Source organism: Leuciscus leuciscus, assembly GCF_965113295.1.
Source record: "Leuciscus leuciscus genome assembly, chromosome: 24".
NCBI lineage: Eukaryota > Metazoa > Chordata > Actinopteri > Cypriniformes > Leuciscidae > Leuciscus > Leuciscus leuciscus.
Window position 1 is genome coordinate 23418483 of NC_138723.1, and position 19275 is coordinate 23437757.

At 37.6% G+C, this 19275-nt stretch overlaps 1 protein-coding gene across 8 annotated transcripts in view; it reads right to left on the reverse strand.

Moving 5' to 3' along the window:
* myo18aa (myosin XVIIIAa) overlaps window positions 1-13885 on the reverse strand; it is a 52424-nt gene extending 38539 nt beyond the window's left edge. For 3 of the 8 annotated variants that reach the window (XM_082157000.1, XM_082156999.1, XM_082156998.1), the window contains exons 1-2: window positions 13741-13885; window positions 11287-12404 (exon numbers count right to left, since the gene is read on the reverse strand). In XM_082157000.1, coding sequence (XP_082013126.1) covers window positions 11287-12273 — 987 coding nt within the window. In that variant the 5' untranslated portion in view covers window positions 12274-12404; window positions 13741-13885. Of the gene's footprint in view, window positions 1-462; window positions 3339-11286; window positions 12405-13740 lie in introns of those variants that run through there. The other 5 variants (XM_082156996.1, XM_082156995.1, XM_082156993.1 and 2 more) reach the window with 3 other exon arrangements.
* Window positions 13886-19275: the final 5390 nt, after the last annotated feature.

Sequence of the window (19275 nt, forward strand, 5' to 3'; positions counted from 1 at the left end):
TCACTGGATGTCGACAAAGAAGAAATCTTAAAGGTACAATGTATAATTCCTTTTCCACAAGTACTTAACTGAAAAATGCATTTTGTGGCGGCCTTCGAAGTTTACTAAGATCTCTTTAAGTATTTCAAATAAATTGCTTATTTTTAGCATTTTGTAATTATTATTGTAATATAACTCAGACTGACATAAGACAAGATAAAACATGGTGATGGGGAAAAAAATGGAGATTGAGCAAATGCAAAGTTTCTTGCGGGAACACAAACATTTTGCCAGGGAATGTAAAAGCACTGAAATATAGTTTTTCCTCCCATTTTATAGTTTTTGCACTCCCATTTAGGGGCTCTGTACCCTTGACCAAAAATCGTCTATACTGTATCTTCTAAACTAGTTCTATTTCACCTGTCCTGAGCGGGCAATAAATGAACAAATTATGAATTAACAAACAGCATAAAACTGTACTTTCCTTTTTCTCCCAAAATGAGAAACGAGATGAGAAGGCCATGGAGAAACAGACAGAGGAGAGGAGAGGAAAGGAAAGGGGAGGAAAGAAAGGCTTTTTTGGTGAGAGGCAGAATACAGGATCGGGAAAATGCAGGCAGTCTTCTCGGTTGAAGTTTTGGGGGTACTAGGACCCTGCGGTGAATGGGTAGAATGAACAGCTACAAAGGAAGAAAAAAGGATGAACATCAAATCTGTTAGATGGAGTAAAGGGTAAAGAAGAAGCATCAAACAACAAGGCTAGAGATCAATGATGCAGCTTTCCGAAATAAATGAATGTGAATGACGCCTGGGACTGTCAGTCTCAAAAATGACAAACGGCTCAGTCATATGACTCATGCTATATTCCAAGCCTTCTAAAAAAAAAATTAATTTAAGTTGTTATTTAGAGCATGAGGGTGAGTAAATTATGACAGATGGACAAACAAAGATCTAAATAAAGAATAAAGCATCAAGCTTCTCGTGGATAAAAAAAAAAAACATGCTGGAAGAGCACATTTGTAATGCAAAAAGAACCGGTCTGAAAGTGAGAGTGCAGTTTAAGGCAACAGAGCTTTCATGACACACAGTCACTATAAATAGAGCACATGTGAAGAAGTCACGATGTGAAGTGACAAGCACACACACACACACACGGCTGTCCCGCAAGCTTCAAACCCTGATTCTTATACCTGTCAAACACAAAGCAGACACATCGGATTCCCTCTGTTATGTTAACCAGTTAGTCAGGTTGGCATCCATGGGCAGACGTCTTGAGCGGAGCTCAACGTGGGACAGGACATTACGACATAGACGTCGAGCCGGAGTTTGTGCTCGGGAGGGGGGGATAGCAGCTGTTGCAGGACACAGAGGATATTAATAACCATGTAGACCCCAGTACCCCCTGACCCCACACACACACATACATAAACTCACAAATAACAAACTGGATTCAAACAGTTTAACTGTCCTTTCAGAAAATCCAGTCAAACTCAATTCACAAACTTCACCAAGAGACAACTCTGTTGATGAATGTTTAAATCCCACCACAAGGGGGCAACAACATGTGACTAAACAAAATGCTGCTGTTCCTCACAGATCCACCAGAGAGAGACGTTGTGCACACTTCTTGATGAGTTCATTTTTGTTAGCCTGACTTAATTAGTTACAGACATGGCTTAAGCCTAGTCCCAGACTGAAATGCATGTTTGAGCCGTTTTAACTGAAAGAAACATTCTAGCAAACACTTCAAACATCCTAGCATTGCGGTAATGACTAGTTTTGCTTCCAGAAAATGTGCAGATCTATTTTCAGTAACAAATAGCAAGCTTAACTGATTCACTGTGATCAAAAAGTATTCAGCTCAAAAGTAAACAGTAAAAGTAATTGTTCATTCTGGTAAAACTTATCAGATTAACTTTATAGAGCTGCAATGAGCCTCTGTGATTGGCCAATGTTGGGAACAGGGTGATTTCTGATTGGATGAGCTGCAACTAAATTAATCAATTTAAAACATATTCTGATTAAATGATTCTGCGTCAACATGCATGAATGTTCACAGAAGAAATAACACAATATTATTGTGACTAAATACAACACCGCTACAAACCCACCATGAGGCCTTTTATTCTGGTAGGGTTGTAGACCAGTCCATGCCTGTCATATTGTATCATATCAGCACTCCCAAACAGGACACAAACAGGCTGGAGTTGTCTATGGAGGACGCGGTGGGCTCCTTAATCTGATTAGCTCCCCGTCGCAGATGGATCCCTTGTCTCTGTGTGGTCTTTCTACAAAATCCTCATGGATCAGTGAATTTCTTCATCTTATCAGCTGTTTTCACTGAAAGCAACTCTTCTGCATTCAGGACTTCAATGCTTTAAATGGACACAATGAAAGACTGATGTTAACTTTAACCAACATTCTTTAATTTCTTAACTATAGCAAATGATTAGAGTAGGCATAAACAGGGGGCAGGACTAAATGGCATACATCACACACATGCAGTACACACACACACACATCAAAACTTACATTATTGTTATGATGAATACGGAGTTTAGGAGGGTCTCCAAACATGAACACAATGTCACATGGTGGGAGGTCTAAAGACTTGTTAAGCCCCACCTAGAAGCCTATTCGTTGCTATGGTTAGAAAACGTAGCACCTCCTTCTTTCAAAGCCTGGTTATTCTTAGCTCTTCTTGCTAATCCTATGTTTGTTAATACCAAGTGCTAATGGAGCAGAAAATGTGCATTTCATCTGCTTTTAAATACAAATAAGATGTATTTTTATATATAATATATAGGCTATACATAAATGATTTGATTAAATCTAGGATTAAAGCATAGTTAGCATGTAAATTATTAGCATAGCATAATTTGATCTCTGAGGTGAATCCAAGCCATAGATCTTAGTTAAAGAAGACGACATACTGTATTTACAATGTTCAATATGTCGTATCATTCAGTTGCCATTGAAAATATGTCTTTCTACAAATTAAAAAAAAAAAACTGGAAAACACAGGTTGTAACTATACAAGAGGAGGTGGAGACATTCTTCTACGGGCCAAACTACAGGCTGGTTTAAACACCTGCTCCACAAACTCATAACATATTGCAAAGATGCACAAAAAAACAGATATTTCTCTCATTCAGAAACATCCTGAGGGCACGAGGCACGAGCCCTGCGGACAGAAAACAGCAGCATGTCTGGTCTTGCTGCTTCTCTTTGCATAGTGATTTCCATAAGGTTTATGCTATGGGAAAAGGGCCTACGAAATGTAAGAATACAAGTGTCATGCTCATCGTAAACAAAATCTTAAGGAAATTATACAATAAAACCACAATAATTATGGATGGATTAAATTCTGTAAATAAAATGAAACATTCCCAAACCTGTTTGTCAAATTTGAAAATAAAATATATATATATATATATATAAATTTTCACCTTTATGAAAACTAAAGCTACACAACCAAATCAAATTGCATATGCTATGAAGACACCAAAAGGCATTCAAAATGCATTTCACTTCCATAAAGCATTAAAGTCACCAAGCAAACAAAATTGACTACTATTTTTCTTTGCTAAAATTCATGTACCCAAGTAGTTACAATAATTTCCTCTCCCTCTTGCAACGATATCTCTTCTTTGATGATGTGTTTACTGGAGCAAGGGCGGGACAACCTGTCATGAGATCATAGAAATAATCCGATCATCCAATCAATTACCGGTGGACAAAATCAAGTCCCAACAACATTTTCTCTTGTTAGAGAAGCCGTTTCTCTTGGAGATATGTCACAGTGGAGAAGAAAAGACTAATCACAACTTCAGTGTCATGCCAACTTTAAGAAAGTAAAAAGGTCATTGTTTTTATTCTATGCATTGTGCCGTATTCTGAGGGTGTGAGTATCCGGCAGGTAAGTGACTAACCGGCTGCTCCCATTAACCAATTCACATTTAACGGACTGGTAAACTGGCAGAGCTGGAATCATCCTTGTGCCAACATGCTCACAGTAAGAGCTTGAATACTGGACAGCTTCACACAATCCTACTGCCAAATACCAGTGCAAATCAGCCCAAAAACCACAGCTGGTCGTCACACTGACCCAACGGTCATATAATTATCAGCCTGAATAAAGCCACTTCCTGGACCCCTGTGGAGGGCCAAGTCAGTCCAATGACCAGCGTCAATCTCAAGGCCCTCTCAATCTCACGACAGCACTGGGGCGACACTGACAGCTCGAGAAAGACTTCTGGGTCATCGGCCAGGAAACAAAGTGGAGACATAAAGAGAGATTTGACAGAGAGGACGGAGGGACAGCAGACACTGATGACAGACGAAAAACACTTCCTGTATTCAGTGCCTGATGTGCAGCCAACTTAATCTATTACATAATCTAATCTGATACTAGTTAATGAAGCCATTCACAGACAGATTGTTTCAGAGCAGTCAGAGGACATGAATAGTCCACAGGCTGTTGAACCCTATCAGAGCAGACGAAAAAAGAGAGCCATTGAGCCCAAAAATATATAAATAAATAAAAATACAGGACAGTGTTGCCAAAACTGAACTAGAATGCAAACATTGACTGACAAAGCCATGCGGATAATTAACTGTTAGACTGATCGACTTGGTTTGTTATGTTGAAAAAGTTTTTGCTGCTTAATATTTTTGTGGAAACCGTAATACTTTTTTTTTCAGGATTCTTTGATGAATAGAAATTCTCAAAAGAACAGCATTAGTTTAAAATAGAAATCTTTCATAACATTGTAAATGTCTTTACTTTCTCTTTTGATTAAGTCCTTATTTCCTTGCTGAATAAAAAAATTCATTTCCTTTCCAAAAAAATTAATTATCTTAATGACCCCAAGTTTTGAAATTGTAGTGTATTTCATATTTTAAAAGGTTTGACCATAAAATACATAATAGTACTTAAAAATGAAATAAAAATGTTAGCCAGCATAATATAAACCTTTAACACTTTAAGACTACATGTAAATGTAAATCAGCTTAGCTATGATTGGCTAACCTTTATGTATCAGCACAGTTCATCAGGGCAGGCCAAGATGTACTGATACTGAATAGGTTTCGATATATAAAGTGTGGGTGGTTTTAGGTTAGCGAACGTCTACATTGTACATCTAACTCTTTTACTTCAAAAGAGCAAGGAAAAACTTTGCCTTTATATGAATTTTTGAAGCATGCTCATATAGTTACTCTCAGTCAAAAAAGCCCTGAAAGCATTTGTGTGTTCAGATTTCTCAACAGCAGACACACACAAAAGGTTAAGAAGGGCATGTTGATTGATTGATTGATTCATTCATTCAGATGCCAATCCTTCAGTTCAGAGGACCGGAGAGGGTGTGAGGTGACAGTGTGTCTTTAAGTGTTGTTCTTCTCAGTACAGTAATGCAGCCAAAACCTGTCTATCTGGAAAACTATCAGCACAAACAATCATACCTGTCAAAAAAATTTACAAGGACTTCCTGTCACATTCACAGACACTATGACTGAACAAATGCCAAACATTCTATTGTTAAAAAAAAAGGCACACATGCTGCATGACATAAGAGTATCTGCCTTCCCTGAGCATTTCAGTTATGGAGGGAATTGACTAGTCAGTGTTGAAATTGTTATCTCCAGTGTTGATGGTAACGCATTACAAGTAATCAGATTTCTTTAAAAAAAATAACAAACTACTTTTAAATTTACAACAAAATACCTGAGGTAACTTTTTAAATAAGTAATGCAAGTTACTTTGGTTTCCCATTCATTGACTAATGCCTCTTTTGTCCCCATGTTGAGAGAAATTGGGTGTAAGTGCAGAGGTGTTGTGTGTGCTGTGTAAACATGCTGGTTATCAGAATTGTATGCAAACCTGCAATAATTAAACTTGTCAAATAATACAAATGAAGTATTTAATCTCAATCTGTTAACCAATGTCTTTGCTGCTGACCTTCAATGATCCAATTCAATCATACTAATAAGCAAAAATGACATTAGATAAACATCACATTTGTGTTTTTTAGTTTTTAGTTTTTATTGCTGAAGAAGGAGTGTTGAACCAAAGCCACTTCAAGGCAAGCCTCGAAAGTTTGCAAAAAATAGTGTAACGCTGCGATACAAAGGGAAGGAGACAAGAGGCCATTGTCAATGTCAATGGAGGAGAGGCTTCACTATGTTGAATAAACTGCCAGACTTGGGAGGGTTACTTTAAAAATGTATTCCGTTACAGTTACAAATTACTTCATAAAAAAAGTATTCAGTAACGTAATCCAAGTACCACAATATGAAAGTAATGTAATCTGATTACTTTTGGATTACTTCAAGGCCACATATATAAATAAAGTCAAGAAAGAAGAAATATAATTTTTTTGAAAACCTTTTTTTTATTAAGAATTTGGTCCGGTGTAAAATATTTGCAAAATATAAACTATTTAAGAAAATGTCTTATAGCTGTAAGTAACTATGTTGTAGCTAAAAACTTATTAAAACTAAGCAATCATGTCTCATTTCCACAACTTGGGAACACACAGCCCTGCATATTTATATAAAGGGCTATACAGACATCTAGTGGCTACTGTATGGTATTACAGATTATTTTTGTTTTATTTTTAACTAACATGTACAAGGAAAAAACAAAATATTAGTTTATTATAAAATAGGCCTAGGCTACATGTTGACTAAAGCCGTGATCTTTCTTAATTTGCCTGACTAAACTTGGGGCGTTGGCAGTGGGAGTTCGTTACCTAGGCAGCGAACATCCTGTTAAGTGAGAAGAGATTAAGAAAGGACATTTTGGTACAACCATGTTGTTTGCATTTTTTTTTTTGAAAACAAAATGTCAGCGGAGTTTCCATGAATTGAAAGCGTTTTTGTCCCGCGGGCATCGTTTCTACTGGCAGCAGTGATTCATTCAGCGTCTGAGGAGATTGTAGAAAGCTGTTATTTGCACACGCACCAGCGGGTGGCACACGCGAGTCATTACTGGCAACAGAACCAGGAACTACTGTATAATCAAGCAGCGCTTAATATAGTGTTATTATGCCAAAATACTGATTTATTAAGTTTTAAATTAAACCATTGTAATCCTGAAAGTATTCCCCCTTTTTTCAAAATGTAACTATAATCTGATTACTACGTTTTTTGACGTAACCGTAACGAATTACAGTTACTGGATTTTTGTATCCTGATTACATAACGCCGTTACATGTATTCCGTTACTCCCCAACTCTGTAAACTGCTTATGTGGGAAAACAGCTTAACATTTAATAAATCTACTGCCTATTGGCTAATCTTCAACATGTTTGCTCTTAAAATTTTGTTTTGGATTGATCTATTTATAGATTTTTTTAAATGCTGTTTTATAAGAGAAGTCAGAGACAATTGCGCAACAGGTAGGATTCAGTTTACATTCAGTTTCTCATTCATTTCTATGGTACTATCCGTCAACAGTGATTGACTGTCACTCAACTCTGAATGAAATGTAATGACGTCAAGGCTGTAATGTGATTGGTTATAAAGGCACAAGTGATTCAAGACCCTCATATCTCCCAGTTAAACCATCTCTGGTTGAACTTTCTTCTCCCGTATCCTTTATCTTCTGTAATCCAGAATACCAGCACAGCTGAAAGGTTGCTTTTCTCTTTACATTAGAACTTTTTTTGTTATTATTTTATTATACAAGCAAGCAAGCCCAGCCCAGGTGAGACAAGGTAATGCAAAAGACACTAAAATGCATTACTTTCCATAAAAAGTAACTAGGTAGGCTAACACAATTAGTTACTTTTTAGGGAGTAAGGCAATATTGTAAAGCATTGCTTTTAAAACTAAATATCCCTAACATTGGATATCTCAAAATAAAACTATTTTAAAAAATTCAGTAATTGAAATAAAACTGAAATTAAGTTAAAAACAAGATGAAACACACACACAAAAAAACTAAAGTTTTAAATGTTGCCTCAGAAACTAATTGAAATTAATAAGTTTAAGTTAAAGAACAAAAATTACTAATGCTAAAATTAAAATAAATTAAAGCCATTAAGAAGTATAAAAATAATCATAATAAATAAATAAATAAAATTTGTAACTATAAAAATGGAAAACTAATTCAAAATATTAATAAATACTATAATAGTAAATAATACTAAAATAACACTGATAGTGTGGGTTTATTTGCATCCAATTAATTTTAGCATCCAATTCAAATGAAATGCATATCATATGCAATTTTTTTTTTTTTTGCTTTTGAATAAGGTCAAATTAGTTGCACCAGGCAAATAGAGATAATTTTAGTCCATTAATTCTATAGATCCTAATTTGCATTGAAAGGAGTGTTTGCAATGTGAAGAATGAGAGAGACTATGCAGCAGCGCTATTTTAGCACATTTAGCACCTCGTTAAACTGGATTACAAGAATTACAATGAAAATAACTATATTTTGGTATGAAATACTGAAAAACTGTCAACATTTGAACATATTTTTCATCAATAGATGCAACAAGCAACACATTTCAACACAGATCTCTCCACAGTGGCATAGTCTAGATTTTTGTATCACAATCTTTATATAGAATAATCGCTTCTAGGCCAATCCCAAATGTGTCATATCTTTTTCTGTACTCGGTTTAAAGTGGGCCAGTAAAAACCCCGGTGGGACTCCTGCCCCTCCGCAAGGTGGGTGAGACTGGCCACTTTATCACAAAGGGTGCACTTCATTACAGCAGGTAACCTGATAAGATCTGATAACATATAATTTGAGACGGCTTGCATGAGGATAAGCATTTGGTATCATTAAATCGAGTATTATTGGTATTTGGTAGCAGGAATTAGGAGAAAACTTGGTCAAGATAACCTGAATGCCCCAGATTCTCAGCCTCTCCTCTGACTGATGCGCTCCGATTTTTCAGTGTTGTCGGGGCAAATTTGCCCAGAGGCATCTAGACTGCATAATGTAAATGTATGTAGGCAACTAGGCCCACGGATATCAACAAGTGATTTTTAAAGAGGACCCATGAAGAACATATATGTTAATGTTTTTAATTAAAGTTATTCTAAAGTTTTACCCCCAAAACTGGGTTGGCTATAACATTTTTCTAATGGTCTGGCATACTTGTTGATGGTGTTCTAAAATAACACATTTAGACTTTGACACTGAGATTTTTCTGGTTATCCATTAGCAGAAAGCATATAAAGGGCTGAGTTCTCCCCACACACACTCCTATTCAAACAGAACAACAGGTTTAGGAGGAGTGATCGCTGACTCATGTGATCCACGCCACACTCATTTGATTAGCTTGACCAAAACACCTGTCTCTTCCTATTTTCGCACCATTAGATGAAATGCTGTTTGTGTGAAGAGCTGCTCTGTAGGATCAGGCCAGATGCTCTTAGCTGCACCAGGATAAACCTCTTACAGTTTAAAAGGCCAAACGTTACAGGGCAGAAACACAATATTCTATATTTTTATCTCCCCCACATTATTCTACATCACGAATAAATCACTCAATGCACTTTAATCTCTTCACTGAGCTCTGGTTTCCGTGCTGAGCTAGATCAAATTTTGGACGTCAGCCTAAACTAAATAGGCCTATTTGTTTTTGACCGTTTTTTTCTCAATTTGTTAAGATGAATTTGGTACAAAATCATTTGCTGTCACATTGGAAATAACGATGTTAAAACATATTTCGAGGCTATATTTCATTCCAAAAATTTATTAAAAATCTTTATTTTTTTAATCATTTAAATTTTAACTTTTATAAATATATTTTTAATATAATTGTTATTTAAAAAATAACACAATATATATATAAATTTTTTTTTTCTTTTGGATAAGATCTAAAAAAATATGTTATCTAAATAAGGCCTTACACACAAATATATATAAGGGCTTTATTTCTGTAGTGAATGGAAACGTGTAGAAAATAAGTTAAGCAAAAAAAATCATTTACATATATGAATATAAATATATATGCTATATTAAGACAGCTGAATGCAGTCTACATTACTGCTACAAGGTTTGGCCTTTTTGTGCTTAAATATCAAGCATGTAATAAATGGGGAAATGTAACCATCATTGTGACTTCCTACGTGACTGTGCTTGTGACATTTATTGTCGGAGACAATGGCAGCTGATGTTTTGAAATATCTGAGGAATCACGATGCCAGACGATTAAGAGAAAACAATCGCTGCTGACCACTTCTGCTTTGACCCGGAGCACCTGACCTTAACAGAATATACTAACTTTATGTGTTTTCCTCTCGGTTATCAAAAGACCCATCAATGCTTTACGACATAAGACTGAAATATACTAAAAGGGCTGTAGGGCCAACAGAGTCGCCCACATTCTGAAACGGGGCCGTTCTCTCAGCTGTGCCAGGATACAGCGATGAAAATGTGTCAGAAAGCAACTGGGGAATACAGCAAAGCCAAGAGAGCAGACAAAGCTGCTGCAAACAGTGAAACAAAGATCTTTACCATTCCAGAAGATGAGATCTACAGGAATATTGTCTAATCCATTTCTCCATTTATGCATTTGGCAGATGCTTACATTGCATTCAAGGTATGCTCTTTATCAGATCATGCATTCTCTGTGAACAGAATCCATGACCATGGCGTTGTTAGTGTCATGCTCTACTGTTTGAGCTGCAGGAGTGCTTTCTAAAGTAGGGGAAATATCACAAAAAAATGCAGTGAAGAAATAAAAGACTCTCTCGTTCTTGGAACTTCATTTAACATCATAACAGTATGGACGTCAGAGGCTTGTTTGCTATTCGTTCCACTCAGATGGAACTCTTACACAAATCCAGATGCATTATGGGTAAGACAAAACACCATTAGACAGGTTATTAAACCCCCCGAGCTGTCTCACTGAAACTGTTGACATCATCACCAGCTCTTTGCACAACGGACTTTTCAGACGTCAACAGAAACACTCATATTGCTCTGAATTCACAGAATACCTCAAGGCTGTAACTGATCTTCCATCTGAAAATGTGCTGAAACAGTATGTACCTTCGGTTTTCCTGAGAAACGGCATACACATGCCATCCAAATTGCACTTTTAGCTAAAAAACACTTTATTTATCGGACTATACTGACACAATTTCATTGAGTTTTATTGGCCTAAGTGGATAGTGGGGAGACAACAGAAAATGATGTGAAGAAGAAGCACATAATGCAAACCAGACGCAAACCCATGCCTTCCACATTGGCTCCATGGCTCAATGTGTTAAAGATTACCTCATTGTGTGATTTCACACATCACAACTCTTCCACATAAGCGACAAACTTGTGTATCTCACCTCATGGTACGGGCCTCTGGTGTTCCTCAACCAGCAGCGGCTCAGCTCACTCAGTTCCACGATGGGCTGCACCTTCAGACGCACCATGTCCCCAGACTGCTTGATCATCTCCACGATCTCATCCCTGTTTTTACTTTCCACGTTCCTCCCATTGATCTCTACCAGACGGTCACCTGGCACCAGCCCCAAAGTCAGGTCCTTATTCCCAGCGCCGGGCTCAGCAAAGTGGACCACCTTTCGGTAGGGCGACCCATCGGGCTTCTGGTCCACCATGGTGATACGGCGAAGGGAAAAGCCAAAATCACCAGTGTTGCGGCGCTGAAGTTCCAATTCCCTTGGCGCAGGAACCTGAGGAGGCGCCAAAGCAGGCAAGCGCAAATCTGCAGGGAATGTTCGGTCCACTATCTCTGGGACCTGGACATTCTTTACAGGGCTGGTTTGGAGGGGCATATGTAGGGCTGATGGATTGAATACCTTGACCTCTAACTGAGGCGAGGGAACGGTGGAGTTCTGGCCTGATGGTGCGGTCGACCCTGAGGGGCTTTCCTCTTTGCTCTTCTGTGAGAAAGAAAACCGCTCTAAGACTTGTTCTACCTGGGAGTTCTGCTTCGTCATGGAATCAAACTTGGCCACCTGTTCTTTGACGGAATTCCGGCGGACATCTTGCTCCACCTTAATGTCATCGCTTGAGCTTGTGGGCGTTACGGTGCCCTGAGTGTAGAGTTTCCTGAGGTCCACATCCGTCAGGCTGAGCTCTGTGTTTCGGACCACTTTGATGGGAATGGGGCTGGAAATCTCCAGCTTCCCTTTCAACTCCCGTTTAGAGCTGCTCCGATGAAGATTAAAGAAACCTCTCCTCACGCTCATTTCCTCTAGACTCTTCAGCTCGGCTGAAGACATTCGCTCTTTTTTCTCCTTCTTCTCCTTTTTCTCCTTTTTTGATCCATCCTTCTCCTTGTCTTTATCTTTCTTGATCAAGTGGAACATGGTTGGGCCTAAATGTAGAATCTACCAGATGTTGTTCTCTTCACACCATTGAGATTAGTAAAAGCGTTCAGTCATGACCAGCAGCAGTTCCACAGCACCAAGGGCACCTCAGCAACAGGTGAAGTCCTCCTCTAAAACAACAGATTGACAAACACAAGACATTTTTAAGGCTTCCTTCCTTTTGCAGTAGGCTGTAGTACACAGAGGGGTGTAGTAGTACTGTACACCCGTCACATTTCAGCAAACATTTTAGTATATCTTCTCAAGGGACAATACTATAGAAATTAAACTTGGATATATTTTAGAGTAGTCAATGTGCTGCTTGTATAGCAGTATGTATTTACTGTCCTCTGAAAATAACTCAACATACAGCCATTTTTGTTAAAATGGCTGGCAACAAAACGGAGTACTAAAATACTCTAAGATATATCCAAGTTTAATTTCTATAGTATTGTCCCTTGAGAAGATATATTAAGATGTGAGGGGTGTAGCCTACTCACTTTAGTTAGATACTGTACACACTATATATTAAAAGCATTGTAGATTTACTTCCAGTATAATATTAGTAATTTAAGCATATAGTATGTATATATATATATATATATATATATATATATATATATATATATATAAGTATGATATTGTGCACAAGACAGCAACAATGTTCATGTCAGTCATTTCAGTAATTCATGGGTTAACTCAGCTTAATAACCCACATAATTTATTAATCAAAAGAGTAAAAAAGTGGCATGTGACGTCACACACTCTCATTGGCTGTTCTTACCTTTCCTGACAGGTACAAAAAACTCGGCTAGAGAGTCGTATAGCTTCTAATCATCTACAACAGTTATATCACGGTTTATACAATTTTATACATTTAATTAAACAATGACATAAACGTGATATAAAACACAGAACCATGAATTCGTGATGACCTTAAATCGATCAGTTTTCCCGATTATCCAAACAAAACGAGTAGAATGAACCACTTCCTGAAACTCCTCATTTCATCTCCGCCTCAACGCTTCCTCTTTGAATTAAATGAAACTCTATTTTGTAACCTCAAAACTATTTAACACATTATTTATGATACGAAATCACTTGACCTCGCCTGCAAAATCGTGTCTATCATGTAATGATGAATTCGGCTCTATAAATAAACTACCGGCAGAAACTCTCATTGATTAGCTCTGAAAGTAAACCTGGTTTTTTTATTAAAAATTTTTTTTTTTGTGACTTTAATATATTGCCCCTTGATGCAGTATTTACAACACATACTCATACCTGCATTTATATAATTGATTTGATCTTGTATAAGTGAAACACATCATATGGCTTTAAGGTGAATGTTTTGGTTCGCGTAATGCGCTTCACTAAGCCTCTTTATTCCTCCTAAAAGCAAACAGACAGTCTGTTCACCTGTACAGTGAACTAAAGACAAACACCGCTAATGATAAACATACTTACCGCTGAAACTGATGAAATAGTCTGGCGATCCCCGGTGCGCACTGAACTGCAGCACCGGTCCTGTGGAAACAGTGTTGGACTGTCAGTGGGACGCGCGCACCAGCTGAGCGCGCTCCCGGCTCACTGAGCCCTGCTGGATATGATCCCTTCAAGAAGATTTGAACAAATCAATGGATCCCCTTCTGCATGAGACTTTTAGCTTGAAAGATACTTAGAATAAGTTAAAAGTTTAATTTGTCTAATGTACACAGCATAGCACTTTAAAAATGCAACAAATTAAATCAAAATTAAACAAATAGTAGATAAAAAGATAAAGATAATTAGTATTATTTGAATTTGATCATTTGAATAAGATTTATTAATATGTAGTAATCAAGTAGCCCTAAAAAGAATAATAAAAAAGTATAAATAGGCCATAAGAGTAGAGTGCACACTATTCACATTGTATACAAATACTGTATAATATGATATTAAATACATTTACAAACAAATTATCATTATTTTATATATATAGGCCTACATTATATTTATTCTATAAATTCATGTAAAGGACATGATTGTTTTGAAAAGACAATAATTTGTATTAAATACATTTAAAATGTTATTCATATATATATATATATATATATATATATATATATATATATATATATATATATATATATATATATATAGGCTATATTTAATACAAATTATTGTCTTTTCAAAACAATCATGTCCTTTTATAAAAAAAAATTGCATTGCATTACTCTATTGAACATGGCATGATGGTGGTTCAAACTCGTTTGCATAGCCATAGCGCCCTCCTATGGACCAACTCTCTGACAGCATTAATCCCTCCTACATGTTTTTATGATTCTCCTGTTACGCAATAATCTAGAAAATCTCCATCTGTTGCACATTTGTGATGCATTTTATATTAAATTCATATTAATACAACGTCTCTTGTTCTGGTCTTGGAACCTGAATAAATCCATAAAGCACAAAGCTTTAGTGGGTTTAGTGGCATAAATTACAATAAAAAAAGTTAAAAAAAAATAGTGGGTCCATGCATTTAAAGGGATATTTCACCCAAAAATTACAATTTTGTCATCATACTCACCCTCAAGTTGTTCCAAACCTGTATGAGTTTCTTTCTTCTGTTGGACTCAAAAGAATGTATTTTGAAGAACGGCACCCACTGACTTCCACGGTATTTTTTCCCCCACAAAGTCAATGGCTACCATCAACTGTCTGGTTAACCAACATTCTTCAAAACATTGTCTTTTGTGTTCAACATAAGAAGGTTTGGAACGACTTGAGGGTGAGTAAGTACATTTTCATTTTTGGGTGAGCTATCACTTTAAGGTCCACTAATCCAAATCCATATTAAATATTTAAAATAAGTTTAACCATTAACCAAACCATATCCAAAAGCTTCCAAAAGCTAGATTTTCACTGTGGTGTTTTGATAGAAAAGCCAAAAGAGTGATGAAAACCCCACAGACAAAGCAACATACACCTGGAAAAAGTCTGGCATCACATCATTAATATACAGTATATAGTATATAATGTAAGTCTTATGTGATAATTATATCATAATTAGCCACCAGTCTGGGTTTACTACTAGAGTGTTTTTTTTTTTATGTGTGTAATTCAGCTTTGCCCGTTTCTTCACACCTGACCTCACTGTACTTCCTTCAATCCTCAAGTCTTTAGACTATTTTGTGCCAAACATAAGCAGTTTAAAAGGTGCTTATACACTAGGATCATCATGGCAGAGGAGGATTTTTTTAAACTAAAATGCCTATATGAGGGCTATATTCAGGTCACATTTCATATCATGTTCACCGCAAGAACATACTGTACAAATCATCTGATCCTGATGCAACCACAGTGTCATAGCTGGCAAAATATAACAGATCCTTTCTGAAAAACAGCTAATAGGTCATATCCTTCAAAACAGAAAATACCAGAAAATTGTGCTTTATTAAAAGTAAAACGTAATTAATATTGCCTAGTTAATACAAAATAATAATTAATGTTTTTTTAATTAAATTCATTATTTATATTGTTTATTTAATTTATTTTAATTCATTTATTGTACATTATAGATTGATATTTTGTAATCTTTACTGAAATCCTAAGTAACTTATTTTATCTTTTAACATTGTAGTCCTCATTTCACAAACAGGGTTTAGATTAAGCCAGGATTAGGCTTTAGTTAAATTAGGACATTTAAGTAGCTCTTATAAACATGCCTTAGAAAAAGAAAAAGAAAAAACATTACTGGTGTGCATCTTGAGACAAAACAATGGCACTGACATATTTTAAGATATACCAGTGCAAGTTGCTTTCAGTTAACACAGCTCAAACATGCATTTTAGTCTGGGACTAGGTTTAAGCTTTGTCTGTGAAACCAGGGTTTAATGTTTGACAGCCACACAAAAATAACTGTTATACTACTGGAAAAAACACCCTTATAAAGCCTGACCTTTTAATCTCTCTGTGACGGTGACCTTAGATGGGAACCCCGCTGATAATAAATCGGGTTATTAGGTTAATTCAGTTCAGGAATCGCTCTGTGTGTCGCTCTTCATTATAAAAAGATCCTAAAGTAGACCAAGCTGTCTCTGTGTCTTCAGCTAATCATTCTTGTGTGTCTGCAGGGGGAATTATAGAAATACAGGGGTTGGACAATGAAACTGAAACACCTGGATTTTGACCACAATAATTTATTAGTATGGTGTAGATGGGTCTCCTTTGGCAACTAATACAGTATCAAGTTGTCTTGGGAATGACAGATATAAGTCCTTCACAGCGGCCAGAGGGATTTTGAGCCATTCCTCTTCCAGAACAGCGGCCAGGTCACGATGTGAATATACAGATCTGGTACTGTGCAGGCCATGGGAGACGTTCAACTTATCTGACACACGGAACCCCCTTCAGGGTACAATATTTAAACCATTGGGTGCACATGGTCCTTCAGAATGGTTCGGTAGTTCTTGGCAGTGACGTGCCCATCAAGCACAAGTAGTGGGCCCAGGGAAGGCCATGATATTGAAGCCCAAACCATCACTGAAACCATGCTTCACTCTGGGCAGCAACTTTGGGGCTTCTCCACACCGTAACTCCCATGGATGTGGGAAAGACAGTGAAGGTGGACTCATCAAAGAACAAAACATGTTTCACATTGTCCACAGCCCAAGATTTTCCCTGTTGGCACAAATGAAACTGACATTTGCCATTGACACGACACGAGTGACAAAATGTTTGGGTATAACAGCCCAACAATGAATATTGACTTTGGAGCTATTGAAGCTCCCGAGAAATTGTTTTGGTGAAAACAGGAGAATCAAGGTGTGCATTTAAAGGTGCTCTAAGCGATGTTGGGTGACGTCACTTCTTGTTGACGTTCAAAGTATTGTCAAACAAAACTGAGGCTAGCTTGACCCTCCCTCCACCTCATCCCGTTCCCCCACCCCCCTCCCTTCCGTGCTTCCTGAAACAGTCATGAACGAGTCGAAGGCTTTTCTGATGTAAATTTGGAACTTTGCGCGTTCCTTCTCCATTTCCCTATTCTTTGCTATTTGTTCATCGGAACGTCGCACTAACCCCTCAACCCTTCTTGTCGATTATTGGCTGGAACACTGTTCGTTATGTTTCGTGGTGCAGGCTGGGCCAGTTTGTTTTTGTTGCTGTTTGTGGAGCCTGGGCTGTCTACAGAGACCGCGTTTTTTACAGTGTGTTCAGGGGACAGGCAGCTAGCGGATAGTAGGAGAGGTTTGCTGTATGTGACACAAAAATTTTCGGCCTAAAAAACGCGTGACATCGCTTAGAGCACCTTTAATTCTGCTGTGAGTTGGGGAGCTGTGCGGTTTTATGTTTTTTGGATGCAATCTGGGTTAGTACCTGGACATCCCTTTCAGAAAGCTTCCTCTTGCGTCGGCAGTTAATACTGTTGGATGTGGTTCGTCCTAAATGGTGGTATGCCGACATTATTCTTGGATATAGCTCTCGATACACCTCAAAGACTTGTGTCTTGGTCACAGACGAGCCAGTGAGACTCATACCAACAATTTGTCCTCTTTTGATCTCTTATAAGTCTCCTATTACGTTGTGTTGATTGAAATATTTTATGTACAGCTGTGCTATGAATGAATGAATGAATGAATGAATAAATGTATTCTTCTTTTTTCTTTTCTTCTTCAGAACATGATCATTAGTAACAAAACATATTTTAACAGAAAATAATAAAATTAAAAGTCTCAGCATGTTCAAAAGAAAGGAAAAAAAAAAAGAAGGAAGAAGCTAACTTATATTTGCCTTCCCCTTTCTGCTAATTCAACCATCACACTCTGCTCTTACAGATCATGGAATATAAAATCAGTAAAGATTGTCCACCAGGTTGCGCATATAAAGGCATGAAACAGGGATGGGCAACTTCAGTCCTGGAGGGCCACTGTCCTGCAGTGTTTAGCTCCAACCCTGAAAAGAAAACCACCTACCTGTAGCTTTCTTGACCTTGATTAGCTGGTTCAGGTCTGCTTGATTGGGGTTGGAGCTAAACTCTGCAGGACAGTGGCCCTCCAGGACCAAAGATGCCCATCCATGGTGTGAAACCTCCAACATTGACCAGTGTTTCATTGTACAACCCCTGTAGCAGGTAAAATAGCGGATACAACTTATATCTTTTAAATGAATGAAATGAATCGTTTAAGTGAATGAGCCTTTTTGTTAACTTCTACACAATTACTCATCTCAGCGAATCTTGTTTGTGAACGAACTGAGCCAGGAAATCTCATTCATTTATGAACTGAATACACATAGCATCATCCTGCAGGGTCTTGTTTCGGTCGATTAGGTTGAGTGAATGATTCAATGAATCATTAGGTTTGTTTGACTTGAAGCGGTGCTGTGCAGATCGATCAGTGTATGACATCAAAGTACCGCAAGAGTGATTCGAAAGCATTCAGAGCCGTCTGCTCTCTAATTGTTCTAGCTGTACTTTGATGTCATGCACTGATCGGTCCGTGCAGTGCCGCTTTAAGTCGAACACACCTATTCATTGCCGCTAACTCATACAGAAATCGCCACCTATACCCTTAAGCCAGGGACACACCAAGCCGATGTCAAAGACTTCAAAGCCTCTTGTCGGCTGCGTCTCAGCCAGAAAAAGCTGCACTTGAACACACCAAAAGGCTTGAACACACCAAGGAATGACGAGTCCGAAACTAGGACTGCAGATATACAACCCGTAAACAAAGCTGGGCTATTTTGAAAATCAATCACGCTGATCACTTTCTTCAATCCAGTCGGCCCATGTTATTATGAAAAATATTCCTGCATTCGAATGCTCAGGTAAGATGACGTAAAATGATAACAGTCTGTTACCATCTTGACTTCTTTGCTTCACTTTTGCTTTTATTTTCGTGCACTGACTTGTTCGCTAAGCTGAACAGCCAATCAGAGTTCACTCTCTCACCGACGGCCCGACGCCGATTCAACATGCTGAATCAGTCCCAAAAACCCAGACGGCATCCGACTAGAGCCAAC